The sequence below is a fragment of the Tachysurus fulvidraco genome, chromosome 25 (assembly GCF_022655615.1).
Source record: "Tachysurus fulvidraco isolate hzauxx_2018 chromosome 25, HZAU_PFXX_2.0, whole genome shotgun sequence".
Classification (NCBI taxonomy): Eukaryota; Metazoa; Chordata; class Actinopteri; order Siluriformes; family Bagridae; genus Tachysurus; species Tachysurus fulvidraco.
This window is the reverse complement of record NC_062542.1, coordinates 1,332,429-1,350,970: the sequence shown is the minus strand read 5'-3', so window position 1 is coordinate 1,350,970 and position 18,542 is coordinate 1,332,429. Positions and strand designations below refer to the sequence as shown.

General features: G+C 41.0%; 1 protein-coding gene across 1 annotated transcript; it reads left to right on the top strand.

Annotated features, from left to right (window-relative positions):
- Positions 1 to 1,283: 1,283 nt before the first annotated feature.
- On the top strand, positions 1,284 to 8,471 carry LOC113649859 (NACHT, LRR and PYD domains-containing protein 3-like). Its single transcript, XM_047808503.1, has 11 exons — positions 1,284 to 1,399; positions 2,208 to 2,302; positions 3,035 to 3,141; positions 3,335 to 3,608; positions 3,925 to 4,138; positions 4,232 to 6,020; positions 6,483 to 6,743; positions 7,160 to 7,336; positions 7,431 to 7,691; positions 7,965 to 8,138; positions 8,297 to 8,471. Exons 2-11 carry the CDS (start codon positions 2,216 to 2,218, stop codon positions 8,469 to 8,471), a joined length of 3,519 nt encoding a protein of 1,172 aa, XP_047664459.1. The 5' UTR covers positions 1,284 to 1,399; positions 2,208 to 2,215.
- Positions 8,472 to 18,542: the final 10,071 nt, after the last annotated feature.

Genomic DNA, 18,542 nt, shown 5'->3' with positions numbered 1-18,542 from the left:
GTAATAAAGTCGCCGGGTTTAATGACATTATTGAAATATTTTGTTGTGTTATTAAAGATAAATGAGCGAGTGAACGGTTCGGCACGCTGGCTCGACCGAGGAGACGTCCACATAAGTGCTGCTAAATGGTTTGCAGAGCTCTCAAGTATCACGCATTAACGTGACAGTCCCTCATGTCGGGCTTTTCTCACGCTCTCCCACCACACATTGTATTTGTCACTCAGAAAAACTGACTATTTATCATATATTTAATAAGCCGCAGCGCCCAAAATGTATCAGTCCGCACCGCTGTCTCTATGGAACCGGGCAGGAACCAAGGGCGTCTCCCCTGGAGTTCTTAGTCGAGCCTGACACTTATCAGCCAATCAAAAAAAGATGCTACACAACAGCCAATCAGAAAATAGCACTATTGTATCTGGGTAAGATTTAATGCAACAATCGATGGAAAAAAAGCAGGTCCTGGAATTGTTCATCATCGTCCTCGTTCCCCCACAGAGAAAAGCCCTGGAGCTGCGAGCATCACTTTGAGCACAGAGTAAGTCATGATCTCCTGTTTAATGTTACAACTCATTCACAACGTGTTTGACACAAACAATGACATTGTGACTGCTGTTAGAGACGTTTCCCAGATCATCAGCAGGAGTTTGTCATCAGTGTCTGTAACTTAGTCAACAGTTTTACAGCCTGGTCACTGACAACACCTGCTCAGGACATGTAGTCTAGGGCCAGTGGTTCTCAAACTGGGGGCCCTGAGATGGTGCCAGGGGGCCCCGGGTCACTGACAACACCTGCTCAGAACAAGTAGTCTAAGTTTTAGTGTTTCCACATCCTAATGCTGATGCCGAGAGGGCATTTTCGAGATGTCATTCTTGCCCGTCTTTAAAACTTGAGAGCCCTGGGTTTGGTTGTAAAAATTTCGAACAGAATGAAATAAATTTTGTTTGATGTTTCACTGTGAAAGTGTCCATAAAGAGGATCTCATAGAAAAGAAAACATACAGCGAGTTAATGCCTCTGAGATGGAAAGAAAACTGATCAATTTACCTCATGCAAGTACAGCATATGAGACTGTGATTCTCTGGGCTTGAAGATAAATGTAGAACTTTGCTTACAGCGACACCTGGTGGTGCAATTTATTCTGCAAGACTCCATTTTGGCCGATTCTCTCTCTCTCTCTCTCTCTCTTTCTCTCTCTCTCTCTCTCTCTCTCTCTCTCTCTGTCTCCTCCCCCTCCTCTCTCTCTCTCTCTCTCTCTCTCTCTCTCTCTCTCTCTCCCCTCCCCCTCCCTCCCTCCCCTCTCTTTTTCTCTGTGCTTTTTAAGAACGAAAGTAAAAGTCTTTCGAATAAACCGTCTTTCGGATGTAATCTCCACATCAGAAGATTAACATCTACAGAAATCAGTAGGTTATTATTTACAGAACAATGTTTTTAAGAATATATTGTGCCTATAAATATTTATACATGCGTTAGTTTAATAATTGGATCATATTGAATTAATTGACTGTAATGAATGAATGATGATGTGGCTTAGTGGTTAGCACGTTCGCGTTCTCCCCGTGCCTCGGGGGTTTCCTCCCCCGGTCCAAAGACAGGCATCTCTGGAAAATTGTCCGGAGTGTGTGAGTGTGTGAGTGAATGAGAGTGTGTGTGTGTCCTGCGATGGGTTGGCACTCCATCCAGGGTGTATCCTGCCTCGATGCCCAATGATGCCCGAGGTATTTCGGATAAAGCGGTAGAAATGAGTGAGTGAGGGTGAGACTGAAAACAGCCCTGTTCTTCTCACTACACTGCAGTTCACTTACTTTTGTACCTTCATCTTGTTTTCCTGCTAAAGTCGAGTCAAGTCAAGAAGCTTTCATTTTAACCACTTTAACCCCTTGTAGCTGCTGCAGTACACAGTGAAATGAAACAGCTCTTTAGGACCCTGGGGCTATAAAACAACCCCCACTGAAGTTGTCCTGGCTACATAAAGTGCATTGTGTACATACAATACACACAATACAAACAATACACACAATACAAACAATACACACAATACACTACAGGACAGCTTCACAAATAACTCAAGTCATGAAAGTGCTATCTGTCCACTTCCTCAGAGAACACGGACATCGTGAACACGGTTTCGCACTCAGTTTTAAAATGTGAAAGCTGCAACCCGTCCCTGAGAGATGATATGGTTTCAATGTGAAATGGTTGTTGTTTTAGAGTCGGTCATGAAAAGGCAAAGACAGCAGAGCAAGCAGACAGCAGAGCAAGATGGAGTTACAAAGCAGCCCAAAAGAACGTCAGCAGGATCAGCAGTGAGTAACACTCAGTTCTTATCTGTTTATATATAATCCCCTAATTCTGTATATAATCCCCTAATTCTGTATATAATCCCCATCCCACCGAAGGGTCCCAGTAGCTGTGGAGATGACAGTGTAGGATCTTACAACAATATGGAAATGTGTTCAGTGTGTAACAAACAAAACACTTACTGTATATCTAAAACATTTAAGTGAAATCTTTCCAACTTTCTGTAGAATTTTGTTGATTTCTTTTTTCATGTTATGGATTTTCTGTTAAAAGGCTTTATAACACAACTTCTGTAGCTGTCCATAAATGTTCACAAACACACACGATGGTATTCATATTATAACAAGCCTTATTCATAATGCAGTGAAACAAGTCAGCTATGTTATAGAACCTACAGTACAAACACTTGTTCCTTCGGTCTCGATTATTTCCTCTCACTTTAATAGTGAATAAGATAAAAAAATATCCTGTAGCTTGTCATGTTCGAGAAACCACAAAGAAGTGTCAGCGCCGTCACACTGTGCGTAGTGTCACGAGATACGGAGGTATGACATTTTATGTGTGTGATTATCAATAGAGGTTTAGGAGGTTTGTGTCAATCATTATAAACCTTTATGACATTATTACCGAAGATTTCTTTATGCCAGGAAGCAATATTTAAATATATGAAAACTTTGGCCTTAGTTACATGCAATGATTATTGTTTATAAAATCTGAAAAAAATCATGGTCATTTAGGCAGAAAGGACGAGTTCTCCTGCTCCCAGCTGCGTGTCCATGAAGAGCGATGCGTCCATGGATTTTCTTTACGAATTCGGTCGAGGGAAAAAGATCTGTGGAAAAAGGTTTGCAATGCAGTTACTCAATCTCTAACCTCTGTATTAACACATATTTATTTTAATAAGCACTCTGCACTCTTATTCAATGCTCGCTTACAAAAGAAACCAATAAACGCAATTTTCTTAAGTTCTGATGATGCAGGGAGTCGTGGCGTCGTTCTAAAGTGATAGAGTTGTATTTTCTTCCTGTCATTTGCAGTAATGATGACGAAAGACCACGATTAGCTTCTCCTAGTAAACTCTCAGTGGTGAGTGACGAGTCAGAACTCATCCAGGACGATGAGGAAACGTTTCTACGTCTGCACCCATCAGCCTCGGCACCGGTGACGTCCAAGCCACATGTGCCACAAGTCTGCAGGCAGCACAACAAGCCTCTGGAAATCTTCTGCAACACGGATCAGAGGCCGATATGTAAACAGTGTGCAACTGTGGAACATGGAGGACACAACAAGAGCTACACAAGGACGGCTAAGGTAAGGGCAGAAACACGCTGTGGTGTTTACACAAACCCTGCAGCTCATTCAGGGCTCATAGTTCACATGTTCTCACTTACCTTAGTGTAGCCTCTCATTTTTCTCTCCCATGAAGTTAAAACCAAGAAAAGAAAGGCTTGGCATGTAACAGAAAGTGAAAAGATGTATAAACTCTTCAGATTTACTCCACTGACACTGGAGACTCCTTCCATAAATGTTAACTAAACATAGACTAGAAAACTCAACAAGTACCACAGCACTCACAGAGCTGCCGGTAAAATAACATTAACCAACATCTTCTGACCTTCGGTTCTAGGCCCTGCTGGAGCTGGACACGTTGAAATTACTTGAGCAAACACTGAACAGTTTAGACACAAAAGTGTTCATGTGCTACCTGTGCCAAAATTACCCAGAATGCTTTGAGACTGCTCAGGTGACTTCTGATATCCAGGAAGCATCTAAACTCATTCTGGAAAAATTTGGCTCAGATGCAGCTCCAAAGATTGCCCTCAAGGTCATGCTGGAGTTAGGTAAGATCTAACATCTGTCTCCTCAAGCATGTCCAATAAGCCTGCTCTAAACTCATCGTTCGATTTAATCGGTTATTTTTTTCTTTTTTCCAGGGAAAAGTCATAAGAACATCCAAGATCATCTCAAATCTAAACTTCAGGATCATCTTAGATCCAAATTCCAGTCCATACGTGAAGGGAACGCTCAACAGGGGAACCAGATTCTCCTAAACGATATCTTCACAGAGCTTTTCATTACAGAAGGAGGGGATGGAGCTATCAATAAAGAGCATGAGATCAGACAGATCGAGGACGCGAGCAAGAACAAGGGAGCTGAAGAGATTGTGATAAAATGCAACGACATCTTCCAACCTTTACCCGGGCAGAACAAGCGCATCCGGACCGTGCTCACCAAAGGTATCGCTGGGATTGGGAAAACCGTATCTGTTCACAAATTCATCCTGGACTGGGCAGAAGGAAAAGCCAATCAGGATATCCATTACATCTTCCCGCTTCCTTTCCGTGACCTGAATTTGAAGGGAAATAACGAATATAGCGTGATGGAGCTCCTTTATCAGTACTTTCCAGAACTTACAGAACTCCGCACTATAAGGAGCGAGGAAGTAAAAACCTTGTTCATCTTCGACGGCCTGGACGAGTGCCGACTTCCACTGAATTTCAGGAACAATGAAATGTGCTGTGACTTGACACAAAAAATCTCCGTGGACGTCCTGCTCACAAACCTCATTCGGGGAAATATACTTCCCTCTGCTCTTCTCTGGATAACCTCACGTCCGGCGGCGGCCGATCAGATCCCTCCTGAGTATGTCGACCAGGTAACCGAGGTCCGTGGGTTTAAAGACTCTGAGAAAGACGAATACTTCCTAAAGAGGTTCGGTGATCGAGGTCTTGCTGAGAAAATTATTCAACACATAAAGTCTTCGAGGAGCCTCCACATTATGTGCCATATCCCCGTCTTCTGCTGGATATCTGCTACGGTTCTGGAGAAGATGTTGGGTCAGTCAGACACAGAAGTACCTAAAACTCTGACCCAGATGTACAACCACTTTCTTCTCATTCAGACACATCTGAAAAACAAGAAATACCACGGAGTGAATCGGGCCCACATGGAGCTGCTCGAATCTGACAAAGAGATGATCTTCAAGCTGGCCAAGTTAGCATTTCTGCAGTTAGACAAAGGGAATCTGATTTTCTACGAAAACGATTTAACTGAATGCGACATTGATGTCAGCAAAGCGACCGAATACTCTACGATCTGCACAGAAATTTTCAAAGAAGAGTTCGTGTTGTACCGAGAGAAGGTCTTCTGTTTTGTACACCTGAGCATTCAGGAGCATTTAGCCGCCGTTTACGCACAACATACATTTATGGTCAAGCGTGTGAACGTCCTTCAAGAGAACAGCAAGAATCAGAGCAATGCGGTGAAGATGTCAGATTTGCACAAGAACGCCGTGGATAAAGCGCTGAAAAGTGAGAATGGACGCTTTGACCTTTTCCTGCGCTTTCTCCTCGGTCTCTCGCTCGACTCCAATCAGACTCTCTTGAAAGGACTGCTGCCCAAAGCCTGTGTGGAGAGTTTGGAGGAAACGGTGGACTACATCAAGGAGAAGATAAGAAAGGAATCGTCGGCCGAAAGGACTATCAACCTGTTCCACTGTCTGAACGAACTGAATTACAACTCGCTGGTGGAAGAAATACGTAGTTTTCTTAGATCTGGCAAGCAGTCGGAGGCGGAGCTTAAACCCGACCAGTGCTCAGCCTTGGCCTATGTGCTGTTAACGTCCGAGGACGTCATAAATGAATTTGACCTAAAGATGTGTAACACATCTCCCGAGGGGTATCGAAGACTGTTACCGGTTGTCAAGACCTCGAGAAAAGCCAGGTAAGATTCTGTGAACTGTTGCGTCACACTCAGAAATAAGCGATATCAGATTATCAGTGAAGGGAAGTGACGTGACGTGACGTGACATACGGCTAAGTGCGGTGACACAGACTCAGAATTTGTTCTCTGCATTTAACCCATCCAAAGTGCACACACACAGCAGTGAACACACACACACACACCATGAACACACACCCAGAGCAGTGGGCAGCCAACAGGCGGTTTGGTGCCTTGCTAAAGGGCACCTCAGTCGTGGTATTGCCGGCCCGAGACTCGAACCCACAACCTTAGGGTTGAGAGTTAGACTCTCTAACCATTAGGCCACGACTTCCCCAATCAGACTTCCCTGATTGGCTCACAGTAGAGAACACAGACAGTTTTGCTCTGTCGGTCTGATGGTTTCTTTTTTAACTTTTGAATTTCTAAGACCTTCTCATCGATCTGTTTCGTTTTATTTCACAGTCTCGCAGGCGTCAACCTCACCGACGAATCCTGTGAAATCCTGGCTTCGATTCTCCAGTCCGCCAACTCACACCTGGTAGAACTGGACCTGAGCTTTAACAGTTTGGGAGATTTAGGAGTGAAACTTCTCTGCATTGGTCTCTCAAATCAGCACAGCAGACTGGAGAAACTGACCCTCAGTCACAACCAGCTGGAACATATCGGGGTGAAGCTGCTGTGCGACTGTCTGATGAGTCCTCACTGTAAACTGCAGACACTTGGGTTTGTAATTATTTTTAACACCTCCACCTTGTGTGTGTGGAGTTTGCATGTTCTCCCCGTGCCTCGGGGGTTTCCTCCGGGTACTCCGGTTTCCTCCAAAGACATGCATGGTAGGTTGATTGGCATCTCTGGAGAATTGTCCGTAGTGTGTGAGTGTGTGAGTGAATGAGAGTGTGTGTGTGCCCTGTGATGGGTTGGCACTCCGTCCAGGGTGTATCCTGCCTCGATGCCCGATGACGCCTGAGATAGACACAGGCTCCCCGTGACCCGAGAAGTTCGGATAAGCGGTAGAAAATGGATGAATGAATGAATGATGCCAGTGTTTTTTTATTTCAGTTTAATCTGATACTGATACTACAATGGTTGTGTTCATAGTCTTTGTTCTTTATGTACTGGATGTTTCTGTACTTTTGCAGATTGGCTGGCACAAACTTCTCCGAACAATCTTGTGAATTAATGGCTGCAGTTTTCCAATCTGCAAACTCCCACCTGAAAGAGCTCGACCTCGGCTGCAACACGGACGTTAAAGACTCCGGAGTGAAGCTTCTCTGCACCGGACTGATTAGTATACACTGTAAAATCGAGAAACTCAGGTTAATGTACTTTGTCAATAACCGATTTATTCAATATATATTAAAGGAAGTTAAGGTGACATTACAAACTGAAATATTTTCTGTCACTTTACAGCTTGGACAGATGTGACCTGAGTCATGAATCATGTGAAGCTTTAAAAACTGCTCTCCAGTCACCCAACTCATGCTTGAGAAAGCTGGATCTCGGCTACAACAAGCTCGGAGACTCCGGTGTACAACAGCTTTGCGATGGACTAACACATCCAGACTGTAAGCTGGACTTACTGGATCTGAGCTACAACAACCTCGGCCATTCCGGAGTGAAACTTCTCTCTACCGGACTGATGAATCCGGAGTGTAAACTCAAGAGCTTAAGGTTTACCATCACAGTTTGTTGGCTTTTCGAGGGCTATTCGGTTTCAGAAGATGTTCCTATCTAATTTAGTTCTCGTGTATGCGTAAGATGGAGGACGGCACTTTCCCCTGAGTGTGTTGTGCAGCCTTGTCTTTGCAATTTACAGAGTTTGGGGAAAACGTGAGAAAGAAAGTCAAATTCAGCAGAGAACATCCAGCTGAACAAGTTGACTGATTATCTGGCTCACGTTTAACCTAATTTGTTGACATGCTGACGTTATTTGCTTATCTGCAGACTTGCTGACGTCGGCATTCCAGAGGAGACGTGTGAAACACTGGCCTTGGCGCTACAGTCGGAAAACCCACACCTCAGAGAACTCGATCTCAGCAACAACTACATTGGAGATTCAGGAATAAAGCTGCTCTGTGCTGGATTAATCAGCCCAAACTGCTTCCTCGAAAAACTCAGGTGAATAAGTTTATATTTTTATTTACCTTAGCAAAGAATGAAAGAAGGTTATTTTAGAGATGTACAATTTAGAAATGATGTTAAATTAGGAATTATTTGTAATTGTTTTGTATGAACTCTTTGTTACTACTTAATTAACCATAAATTCTCGGCTGCAGTCTGCGGTGGTGTAATCTGACCGAGGCGTCCTGTTCAAACCTGGCCTCTGTTCTGAGTTCACACACTCGTTTGACAGAGCTAGAGCTCAGAGACAATGATGTGAAAGACCCAGGGCTGAAGCTGCTCTGCTCTGGTCTTCAGAATCCAGGATGTTCACTGCAGAAACTGGGGTAAGTCCTGAACCAAGGTGTGTGTCTGTGGTGTATTTACTGATTGTGAATGAAGTGTAACGGTGGTCCGTCTGCAGTCTTTCAGGGTGTTGCGTTACAGAAGATGGCTGCTCGGCTCTAGCTTTAGCTTTAAGCTCTGCTCCCTCACAGCTCAGAGAGTTAGACCTCAGCTACAATCATCCAGGAGAGTCAGGAGTGAGACAGCTGTCTGCTGTTCGAGATAATCCACAGTGTAAGCTGGAGAAACTGAGGTGAGTGGAACGAAGGAAGAAAAGGAAACAACGATCTATTTTAACCTGTGGCATTGGACCGTGCTGCTTCAGGGTCACATACTGTACACTTTACATTTCATGTTTACACATTACACATTGTTAAGGTTACACGGTTAACCTCCACATACTGTACAGGAGAATAAAAAAAGAAAAAAGAGTTCAAAATCAAAACAAAAGGGTTTTTTTTTGATAGTTATGGATGAATCATATGTGGTTATGTGTATGCACATACATTTACAAGATTAAAAGTTTTGCTTTTAAGGTTGTCTTTTTATTTTGAGTTTGTAGGCTATAATGAAAAGCTTAGTGTGCTAAAGGAAGAAGTTATCACCTCTCTTACCTGATGTCTCTTTCTGTACAGTGTGGACCACTGTGGTGAGTGCAGGATCAAACCAGGACTAAAGAAATGTAAGAACATGCACAGGGTCTAACAGAGTTTACATCTTCTAACATGAAGATATTTGTTTGAATTATTATATTTTACTATGTTATGGCACTTTCTAAGAATGTCTTTTTCTTTTTTGCTGGTTATTTTAGTTACATTCTTTAGGGTTCTTTTTATATCTCATAATCTTTACTGAAAAGATATAGTCTAATTAACCATCTTCTTTTGAAAACTAATTTTGAGGCACTTTTTCTGCAGATGCTTGTGAGATCACCCTGGACCCAAACACAGCACACCGCACAATTTCTCTAAGTGGTAACAAAAAGGTGACAAGGACCCGAGCTGAGCAGCCGTACCCAGACCATCCGGACCGGTTTGAGTACTACGCCCAGATTTTGTGCAGAGAGCCGCTGAGTGGTGCTCGCTTCTACTGGGAAACCGAGTGGACTGGCAATACCATATACAATGGGGTAACTTACAAAGGTATTAACAGAAAAGGTCGTGGCAGAGACTGCAAACTGGGGATGAATAATAAATCCTGGATTCTGTTCTGTTCTAATGATTATGGCTATTATGTCAGTTACAATAACAAGGAAACAGTGGTACCTATGCCACCAAATCCCTCTAAAAAAATGGGTATTTATTTAGACTGGCAGGCTGGTACACTGTCCTATTTTATCATCTCCTCTGACAGGGTGTATCACACATACACGTTTCATACAACATTCACTGAGGCCCTGTATCCAGGCATCCGGGTTTATAACTACGATGACACAGTGACAGTGTGTGAGTTAGAATAAAACAAGAGAATTGACTCTTACTCTTACTGTAGAGTTTGTATGGGAATTTAAGTCAGGTGTTTAAACACCAGTAAAAAGCATGTACTAGGTTATTCAAACCCTTTACCCTTCTTGATCCGCATTGATGTGGGCTGGCTTGTGGGTAGTATTGTGTTGGGCTAAAACTGTTTGATGTTATTGAACAATCTTGTAGTCAAGATATATTTGCTTAACATGATTTAATGTTTAATGTGGCCATACATTTAAAAAAAAATTTTAAATTATTTTTTCATGTAATAATTGTCTCAAAGACCCACTAATATATTAGGTACTTTTGTTAATTATATAACTTTGTTAATCTTGTATATATTTAGTGTGTTTGCTGTGAATACATATTTGATGCATTTGATCAGAATACTGTATGTTTTTAATTGTTATTGCCTCAAAACATCATAGAAAAAAATATACCACTTAAAGTGGTATATTCAGGTGCCAGATTTTTGAAAGTGCTCAAAAGGTTTTTAGACCATTTTATTAATTGTGTTTACCCTATATGTTATAATTTATGTTATATCATATAGTGTGAATGCAATGTGTATATAATTGCCTTTATTTTTCGTTCGATCGGCAGCACGATTCTTTTGATCAGTGAGACGACTCCCAATGTTTACTTTAAACTCTCACTATTTTACTGAAATGATTTAAAGAACCGATTCCCAGAAAACCGATTCCCAGAACGGATTCCTAACGAACTTTTACCTCAGAGAAAGCATTAAATAAGTCTGAGGTAAGAAAGCTGCCAAAGTTGTTGTTATTATCATTTTTTTTAGTCTATCTTCACTATTTGTTATGTTTGGTATTCATACCAAGTTAAGAAAACTTTAAACAGACAAATTTAACCTCATTTATATTAGCATTTATGCTAACAATCCTAATTACCACCTGAAGCCATTACTGAACGCGATGTTGAAAGCGTTAGCGTCCCCGGTTATATTATTATTATTATTATTATTATTATTATTATTATTATTATTATTATTATTATGCCTGTTGTGAAAAAAATCCACCGATTGATTTACATATATATATATATATATATATATATATATATATATATATATATATATATATATATATATATATATAATAGTAGTATAATTATTTATTTATACATAAAGTCACCTTGTAGATCGCTAACTATCCGAGTTCTTAGTGCTAATTTAGCATCTTATAGCTACATTTAGATTTGTGGGAGTTTACAGTAACCTCCTCGCTATATCTAAATTGTCTGAATGTCTAATGTTTGATTGTTATTATTTATATCTGAGATTGATAAAGATTTTCTTCTGTAAACAAGTGTGAGCTTCGGGTCAGCAGGTTCGCTGACACAGCGCTCATTTTTTATATCTCATAGCGCCATCTTGTGGTTAAAGGACATATTAATTTCACATTGAGCGGTTAGAGAAGACTGGGATTCATTCATTCATTTATTCATTTTCTACGGGGGTCACGGGGAGCCTGTGCTTAAATAAAGTGGATATATTCATCAATTGTGTATCCAGATTATGAATTATATCATGTATGCTTTATCCACTACATGCAGCAATAAAGCTATTAAAATGTGGCATTATGTGTTTGAGAAGTTTTTTGGCATTTATTTATTTGTTTGTTTGTTTGTTTGTTTATGACTTCGGCTCATAGCGGTTATAATAAACTAAAAAAAAACAACTATTTTAGAAATATTAGTCTAAATGTTGTGCATGAGAACCAAGAAACCTGAGTTTGTAGTACAGCATTTGTGCCTTAATAATCCAGAACTTTTCAAAATTACTTTTATTAAACTTACAAACTTTCAGGTTGTCCAGGGTTAGTTATTTTTGCCTGAAACAAAGCTGAAGTTTTAGTACGGAGAATAAGAAAATGTATTTAACACTTTAGAGTTTTCAGTTTGTATAAATATACAGATGTATATAGCCAAGTAAATACATTTCATTTCATACTTTCGCAGACTTTCCTTGTCACACTTTACATCTTAAACTATTATATATAAGTTCTCTAAACTCTCAGAAATTCCATTAAATCTGTTCCCACTCCAGAATGAATGCAGTAATTTTGTTGTTGGATGTGAACAGCTGTCTCCTCTGGCTCATCCCACATCACCATTCAGGGCTTTGAGCCGAGGATTTTGTGCGAATAAGAACCCCGACCGGGCCAAACAATGGCAGCGCTGAAAAGAGAAGGGGTAAGAGACGGGGAGGGTCGTCGAAATGCAAATTCATTCTCTCCGTTTCCCCCTCAGAGAAACTCCATAGGAATGCACAGATTACTGTTTCTCTCCGGACAGGATGTGAAAGCTAGAGAATAACGCAGGAGAAGACGGACACAGGTGCGCTGTAGGAGGATCCACCTGCAGAAAACAGCCCACTGGGGTAAGATTCAGGCTTTACTTCTCTGGTTTTCTGTGACAAAAGTGATGAGGGAAAGTTAAACTGGTAACGGTTATGTCTGAGGCCTTAAGTTTGAGTAACAAACTTTATCACTGTAATAACTAGAACTGGAGAAATTTTTTTTTGTTGCTTTGTTACACTTGCATACAATTTTATTTTATAGTGTAGTATAATAGAGTAATAATTTGCTTATATAATGTAACTATAGACTGTATATTATAGTAGAGTGTATATAGAGTAGTATTACACTTTAATAGTACAACTATACAGACGTATTATTCTTTATAATAACCCCAATGTCAATCGTAAAAAAGCGCTATACAAATAAATTTAAATCAAATCGAATTACAGTACAATTTAATACAGAGATCAATACTGGACTAATACTCCACAACTATAGAATCACTGTAATATTGTACTGCATAGTATAGTAGTATGGATTCGACGGTATAATATTATAGTACCGTATAATAACATCGAGGCCGATACTTTACCGATAACGTAAAACTACAGTATAGAGACGACAGGATAAGTAAAAACGTCAGACAGTCTAATACACTTTAGTAGAACATTTTATAGCCTTGAATCAAATTGTATTGTATTGCAGTCATACAATATAACATTTTTAATATAATGATACTGAAAATTGTTTATGGTATAGAATAATAAATTATAATATATATATAGTACAGTGGTATAGTATAGCCATAGATTGTAATATATTATACTATATCAGTACAGACTACTGTGTGTCAGAGTGATATATACCATATTACAGAACAGTATAGAGTGTGTTATATTAATAGGGTATCAAAATATAGGATAAAATTGTATCGTATAGAGAGTAATTATAATATAGTTTACAAGTCTAGTTATAACTGCTTCTTTATTTTACACACTGAACCTTTTTTTGTGTTGAATACATTAATTAGTATATAATAATGACGTAGTGGCTCCACATTAACGAGAGATAAATATCAACGCAACAATCGTACGTCGAGTGAAGTATAAGTCACGGCTTTATCACTTTCCGTGTCCTTCCGTGTCTCTTCTCACACATGTCAAAGTGCATTAACGCTTCACAAAGAGAAACATGACCCAGAAGGTTTTTTTGTCTCGACATGATTTCATCATATAGTTTAAAACTAAAAACTAAAAAAAGGTTTAGAAACATTTAATTTTTTTTTATTATTTATTCTTTTGTTTGTTTATGTATTTTATGAGTACAGACCCACGTCGTGTATCGCTGTCTCATTAACGTTTTGTCCGATTCCTCTGCAGTTAGTTTTTTTTTATTTTTATTTTTTTATTATTCTAATGAGCACTCTGCTGGACTGACTCTCTCTCTCTCTCTCTCTCTCTCTCTCTCTCTCTCTCTCTCTCTCTCTCTCTCCCTTGCTTTCTCTCCCTCCCTCTCTCTCTCTCTCTCTCTCTCTCTCTCTTTCGCTCTCTCTCCCTCTCTTTCTCTCTCTCTCTCCCTCTCACTTTCTCTCTCTCTCTCCCTCTCTCTCTCTCTCTTTTGCTCTCTCTCTCTCTCCCTCTCTCTCAATCTCTCTTCCTCTCTCTCTCTCTCTCTCTCTCTCTCTTTTGCTCACTGTCTCTCTATCTTTCTCTCTCTCTTTAGCTCTCTCTCCCTCCCCCCTCTCTATTTCTCTCTCTCTCTCTCTCTCTCTCTCTGCTTCTCGACATGATTTCATCATATAGTTTAAAACTAAAAACTTAAAAGGTTTAGAAACATTTAATTTTTTTTATTATTTATTCTTTTGTTTGTTTATGTATTTTATGAGTACAGACCCACGTCGTGTATCGCCGTCTCATTAAAGTTTTCTCCGATGCCTCTGCAGTTTTTTTTTTTGTTCAGCGCCACTCCGCTGCTCAAAGAACTCTCAGAACAATTGGCCTATTCTGCCCCGTCCCAATGACCCCAATGCTCCCCCCCCCAAATAATGCCTCCCTCCACATCCCTAATTTCCACTTGATTAAGCTTCACAAGTCCAAGAGGGGGAAAATGCTTCACTAACTCTGAAGTAGCAGCGAGAGACCAAAACAGCAGGCCGCATTTATTTATAACACTTTCATACCATTTTGAATCAACGTCACTGAAGCACAACTTCTCCAGTTGCATAAACACAGACTTTCTGGTATCTCGCTGCCGTTATCTAATAGATTATTTATTTATTTGTTTGTTTGTTTGTTTGTTTATTTATTTGTGGAATTGACATCACACATTTTATATGCATTAGAGAAAAATGTACAGTCTACAAAAAAAAAAACTTCTGGGTGACTTTATAAGAAAATAAGCTCCAAATTTCTCGCATAAGGACAAACGATGCGCCGCCATTTATAGAACTGTAGGTGTCGCTGTAGCTTCTAATACATACTCGTTGCTCAGTATATCACATGCTAAATAAAATACCGTGGGTCTCTGTTTTGTGGCCCAAGACTCATTTATACGTAAAATAAACTCCGTATGTATTAATTTTATTACTATTAAAATATTTGACTTGATTATTAAAGTATTTATTAGAGCCATATAAAGTTTTATTTGTGAAAACATCAGGGTTAAGCTATTAACTTTATGGCAAGAACACAACAATAGTACACATAATAATTTGACTGGTTGCGATTTCCATCAATCAAAAAAATTCAAGGCTATATACCGAAGACGCCTGGAGTTCCACAGAACCCGCTTTGAGCGGGTTCTGTGGAACTCCAGGCGTCTTCGGTATATAGCCTTGAATTTTTTTGATAACACTTGTGTATTAGAACCCAGACATCACATAATCAATTTTAATCTCAAATAAAAAAATTTCTTACACAATTTTTTTTTTTAAATTAAATTCACTAAATCTCAGTCGCCGGTGAAATCCAGATTCGTGTAACGCAGCACGGCGTGTAACACCCATATTACCGTGAAACCGGTAAATACCGTAATTAACTCGACAGTATTTCGCATCGCAAAATTTGTATAATAAAAAAAATCAATAATAACGTATTTAGAATAAAACTTCAATCGCGCCGTGCGTAAAAGCGTCCGACAGTTAAAAGAAAAACATCGCGATTAACGCACGATTAAATAATTAGTCATCATTTCTGTTCTTCGACTTAGAGACACTCATATGGAGCAAACTGAGACATTTACGTCAATTCCGAGTGAGAATGTTTACTATATTCTGTGTTTCTTTCGTCCTCGTTCGGGCCGTTTAATTCCAGGGTTGCTGGTCATCGTCCAGACCCTGTAAAGACCCACTGACACATGGCTGTGATGTCGACTGTCAGCACCAAAACATTTCAACCACAAACTTTAAAGCTGTAAACAGATCTCAGAGTCGAACAAGCTCAGGAGATTTGTTGCCAACGAAGAAAGGACGGTGTCGGAGCTCCCCGTCCGAATTCTCGGCTTGCTAGGACAGTTGCTTAGCGATGGGCCATGGATCAGCATGGGATAATCCAGTTTGAGTCCAGACGATGAATCTCTCTCTCAACCCAATCTCTTCTTTCTAAGAACTCAGTGCTTTGAATACTAATGTCTCAGTTTTATACGTTTTATACCAGAGAGAGAGAGAGAGAGAGAGAGAACAAAAGAGAGAGAGAGAGCAAAAGTGAGAGAGAGAGAGCAAAAGTGAGAGGGAGAGAGAGAGAAAGAAAAAAGAGAGAGAGCAAGAGAGAGAGAGAGAGCAAAAGTGAGAGAGAGAGAGAGAGAGAGAGAGAGAGAGAGCAAAGGTGAGAGGGAGAGAGAGAGAGGGATAGAGAGAGAAAAAGAGAGAGAGAGAGAGCAAAGTGAGTAGAGTATAGATAGAGATAGAGAGATATAAGCAAATTTATGAGATGAGAGAGAGAGAGGGATAGAGAGAGCAAAAGAGAGAGAGAGAGAGAGAAAATTGCTAACTGCAGAGCACATACACACGCACGCACACACATACACACTCACACACATACAGTACACACACTCACTCACACACACACATACACTCACACACTCATACACACATACACACACACACACACACAAACACTCACACACACACAAACACTCACACACACACACACACACAAACACTCACACACACACAAACACTCACACATACACACTCACACACACACACACACACATACACTCACACACTCATACACACACGCACACACACAAACACTCACACATACACACACACACACACACACACACACACACACACACACACACACACACACTTCCTGTACGTTTCTGGCAGTACAGAGTTGATCTGAAGTAGTAGTGTGTATTATACATTTCCATGCCTCATCTCATTAGAAGTAAATATTACACTTTAACATTTTTCAGCAGCCTTTACAGACATTTAAGTCTAAGTCTGAGTTTTAGTTTAACCTTAAACTTAAAAACAGTTCTAAAATGTTGTACTTTGTAAACTGGTAGTTTGTATTGAAACCAAGCCACAGGGATGTTGTTCATGTTAAGTGTGACCAGGATCCTCCTGCAGCACCGGTCCTGTCACGTCGCCTCCTGGTGGGTTGGTGGGTTGGTGGTGCACAAACAGTGTCACAACAGTTCATGCTGTTTTGGAAGAATGAACTTGGTTATGAGATTAGAGACGAAACCAAAAGCCAGATAAACCTCAGGAATCTAACTTAACACAACAGGAAGAGCTCATTACACAGATAACACAACACAATGACATCGTTCTCCTAAGCCTAGAGTCAGTCCATTCTAATGAGCACTCTGCTGTGGATGTCCCTCCTCTCTCCCTCGCTCTCTCTCAAGGAGCGCGCGACGAAGAGAGCGAGGAGAGAGAGCGACAGGCGCCGCGCGCGGCGCGCGAGCGCGCGAGCGTCAATTACCAGAAGAGCGAGCGCCCGCCCCGCGCGCGCGGCGCCCGAGCCGAGAGAGCGCGCGACAGAAGAAGATAGAGAGAGAGAGAGGGAAAGGGACGGGAGAGAAAGAAGAGAGAGAGTAGAGAGAGAGAAGAGCCAGAGAGAGGGAAAGAGGGGGGGAGAGAAAGAGGAGATAGAGAGAGTGAAAGAGAGGGAGAGAAAGAGCAGGAGGAGAGAGGTAAAGAAAGCTAGAGAGGAGAGAGAGGAGAGAGAGAAGAGAGAGATAGGGGGACGAGAGCCGTAGGGGGAGGAGCGAGAGAGAGAGGGAAAGTGGAGGACGAAAGCACGAAAATAGAGATAGAGAGAGGGAAAGGGAGGGAGAGAAGAGAGAGAGAGAGATGAGAAGTGCAGAAGGAGGGAGAGAGAGAGAGGGAAAGGGAGGGAGAGAAATAAAGACTAGTAGAAAGAGAGAAAGCAGAGATGGAAAAGAGGGAGATCAATGATATATAGATATATGAGTAAGGAGAGGAGGTGTTAAAAGGTGGGAGTGTAAGAAGAAGCCCCAGAGAGAGTGTAAAAGGGTTTCCACTACCGAACTCACTAGCGTTCTCGAAGGTAATACATCTCTTCTCTCTCTCTCGCGCGTATCTCCCTCTAGCCATGGCGGTTTTAATACCGCCCGCCCGCTCTCGCTATTCCTCTCTCTGCTCATATAATCCTAGAGCTAACGCTCGATCTATTGTGACTAGCTCCTCTCTCCCGGTGTGTGCACTCTCGCGATATCTTCTCTAGCGTTAGCGATCGCTCCACCCAACTCCTCTTACTTCTCCGCGGCTCCAAACCCCTCTTATTTCTCTCCTCTCTCTCTCTCTCTGTCGCTCTCTCTCTTCTCTCTCTCTCTCGCTCTCTTCTGCTTCTTTTTCTTTATAATACTATAAATAGCAAACTTTTGCCCTTTGTCCTGATGTTTTTCCCGGTTAACAAGTTCTCTAGTTCTCAAAGAAAAATAGCGAGAGTACAGTAAATGTCTTTGCTCATGAACATCAGAGTTCCGAGAGAGTAACAGTGCGGCAGAGAGCGTTAGATGTGTACAGACTGAGCCGTGTGGGAGAGTGAGAGCATTGTTCATCTGATTTATGCTACATCCTCAGGAGAAGTGTATAATTAGCCCAGTGGAAACAGGAAAAACCTCACCCTATCCCTTGTTCGCTCTCTTTCTCTCTCTCTATGTCTACAGAGGCACTTTACTAACTGCACAATAGAGTGAGATAGAGAGGGCCATGTCCCATGTGTGTCAGATTTTAGGGAAAATGAAAGAGCCCCAATTCCTGAAAAAAACAAATCAGTTGGGGTCTCAACCAGCATCGATGGTTCTCGAGGTAT

Coding starts and splice junctions, on each gene's coding strand:
- LOC113649859 (XM_047808503.1), top strand. CDS start 2,216: ATGAAAAGGCAAAGACAGCAGAGCAAGCAGACAGCAGAGCAAGATGGA. Junction 7,337..7,430: donor TGTAAAATCGAGAAACTCAG/GTTAATGTACTT, acceptor GTCACTTTACAG/CTTGGACAGATGTGACCTGA. Junction 8,139..8,296: donor TGCTTCCTCGAAAAACTCAG/GTGAATAAGTTT, acceptor TCTCGGCTGCAG/TCTGCGGTGGTGTAATCTGA.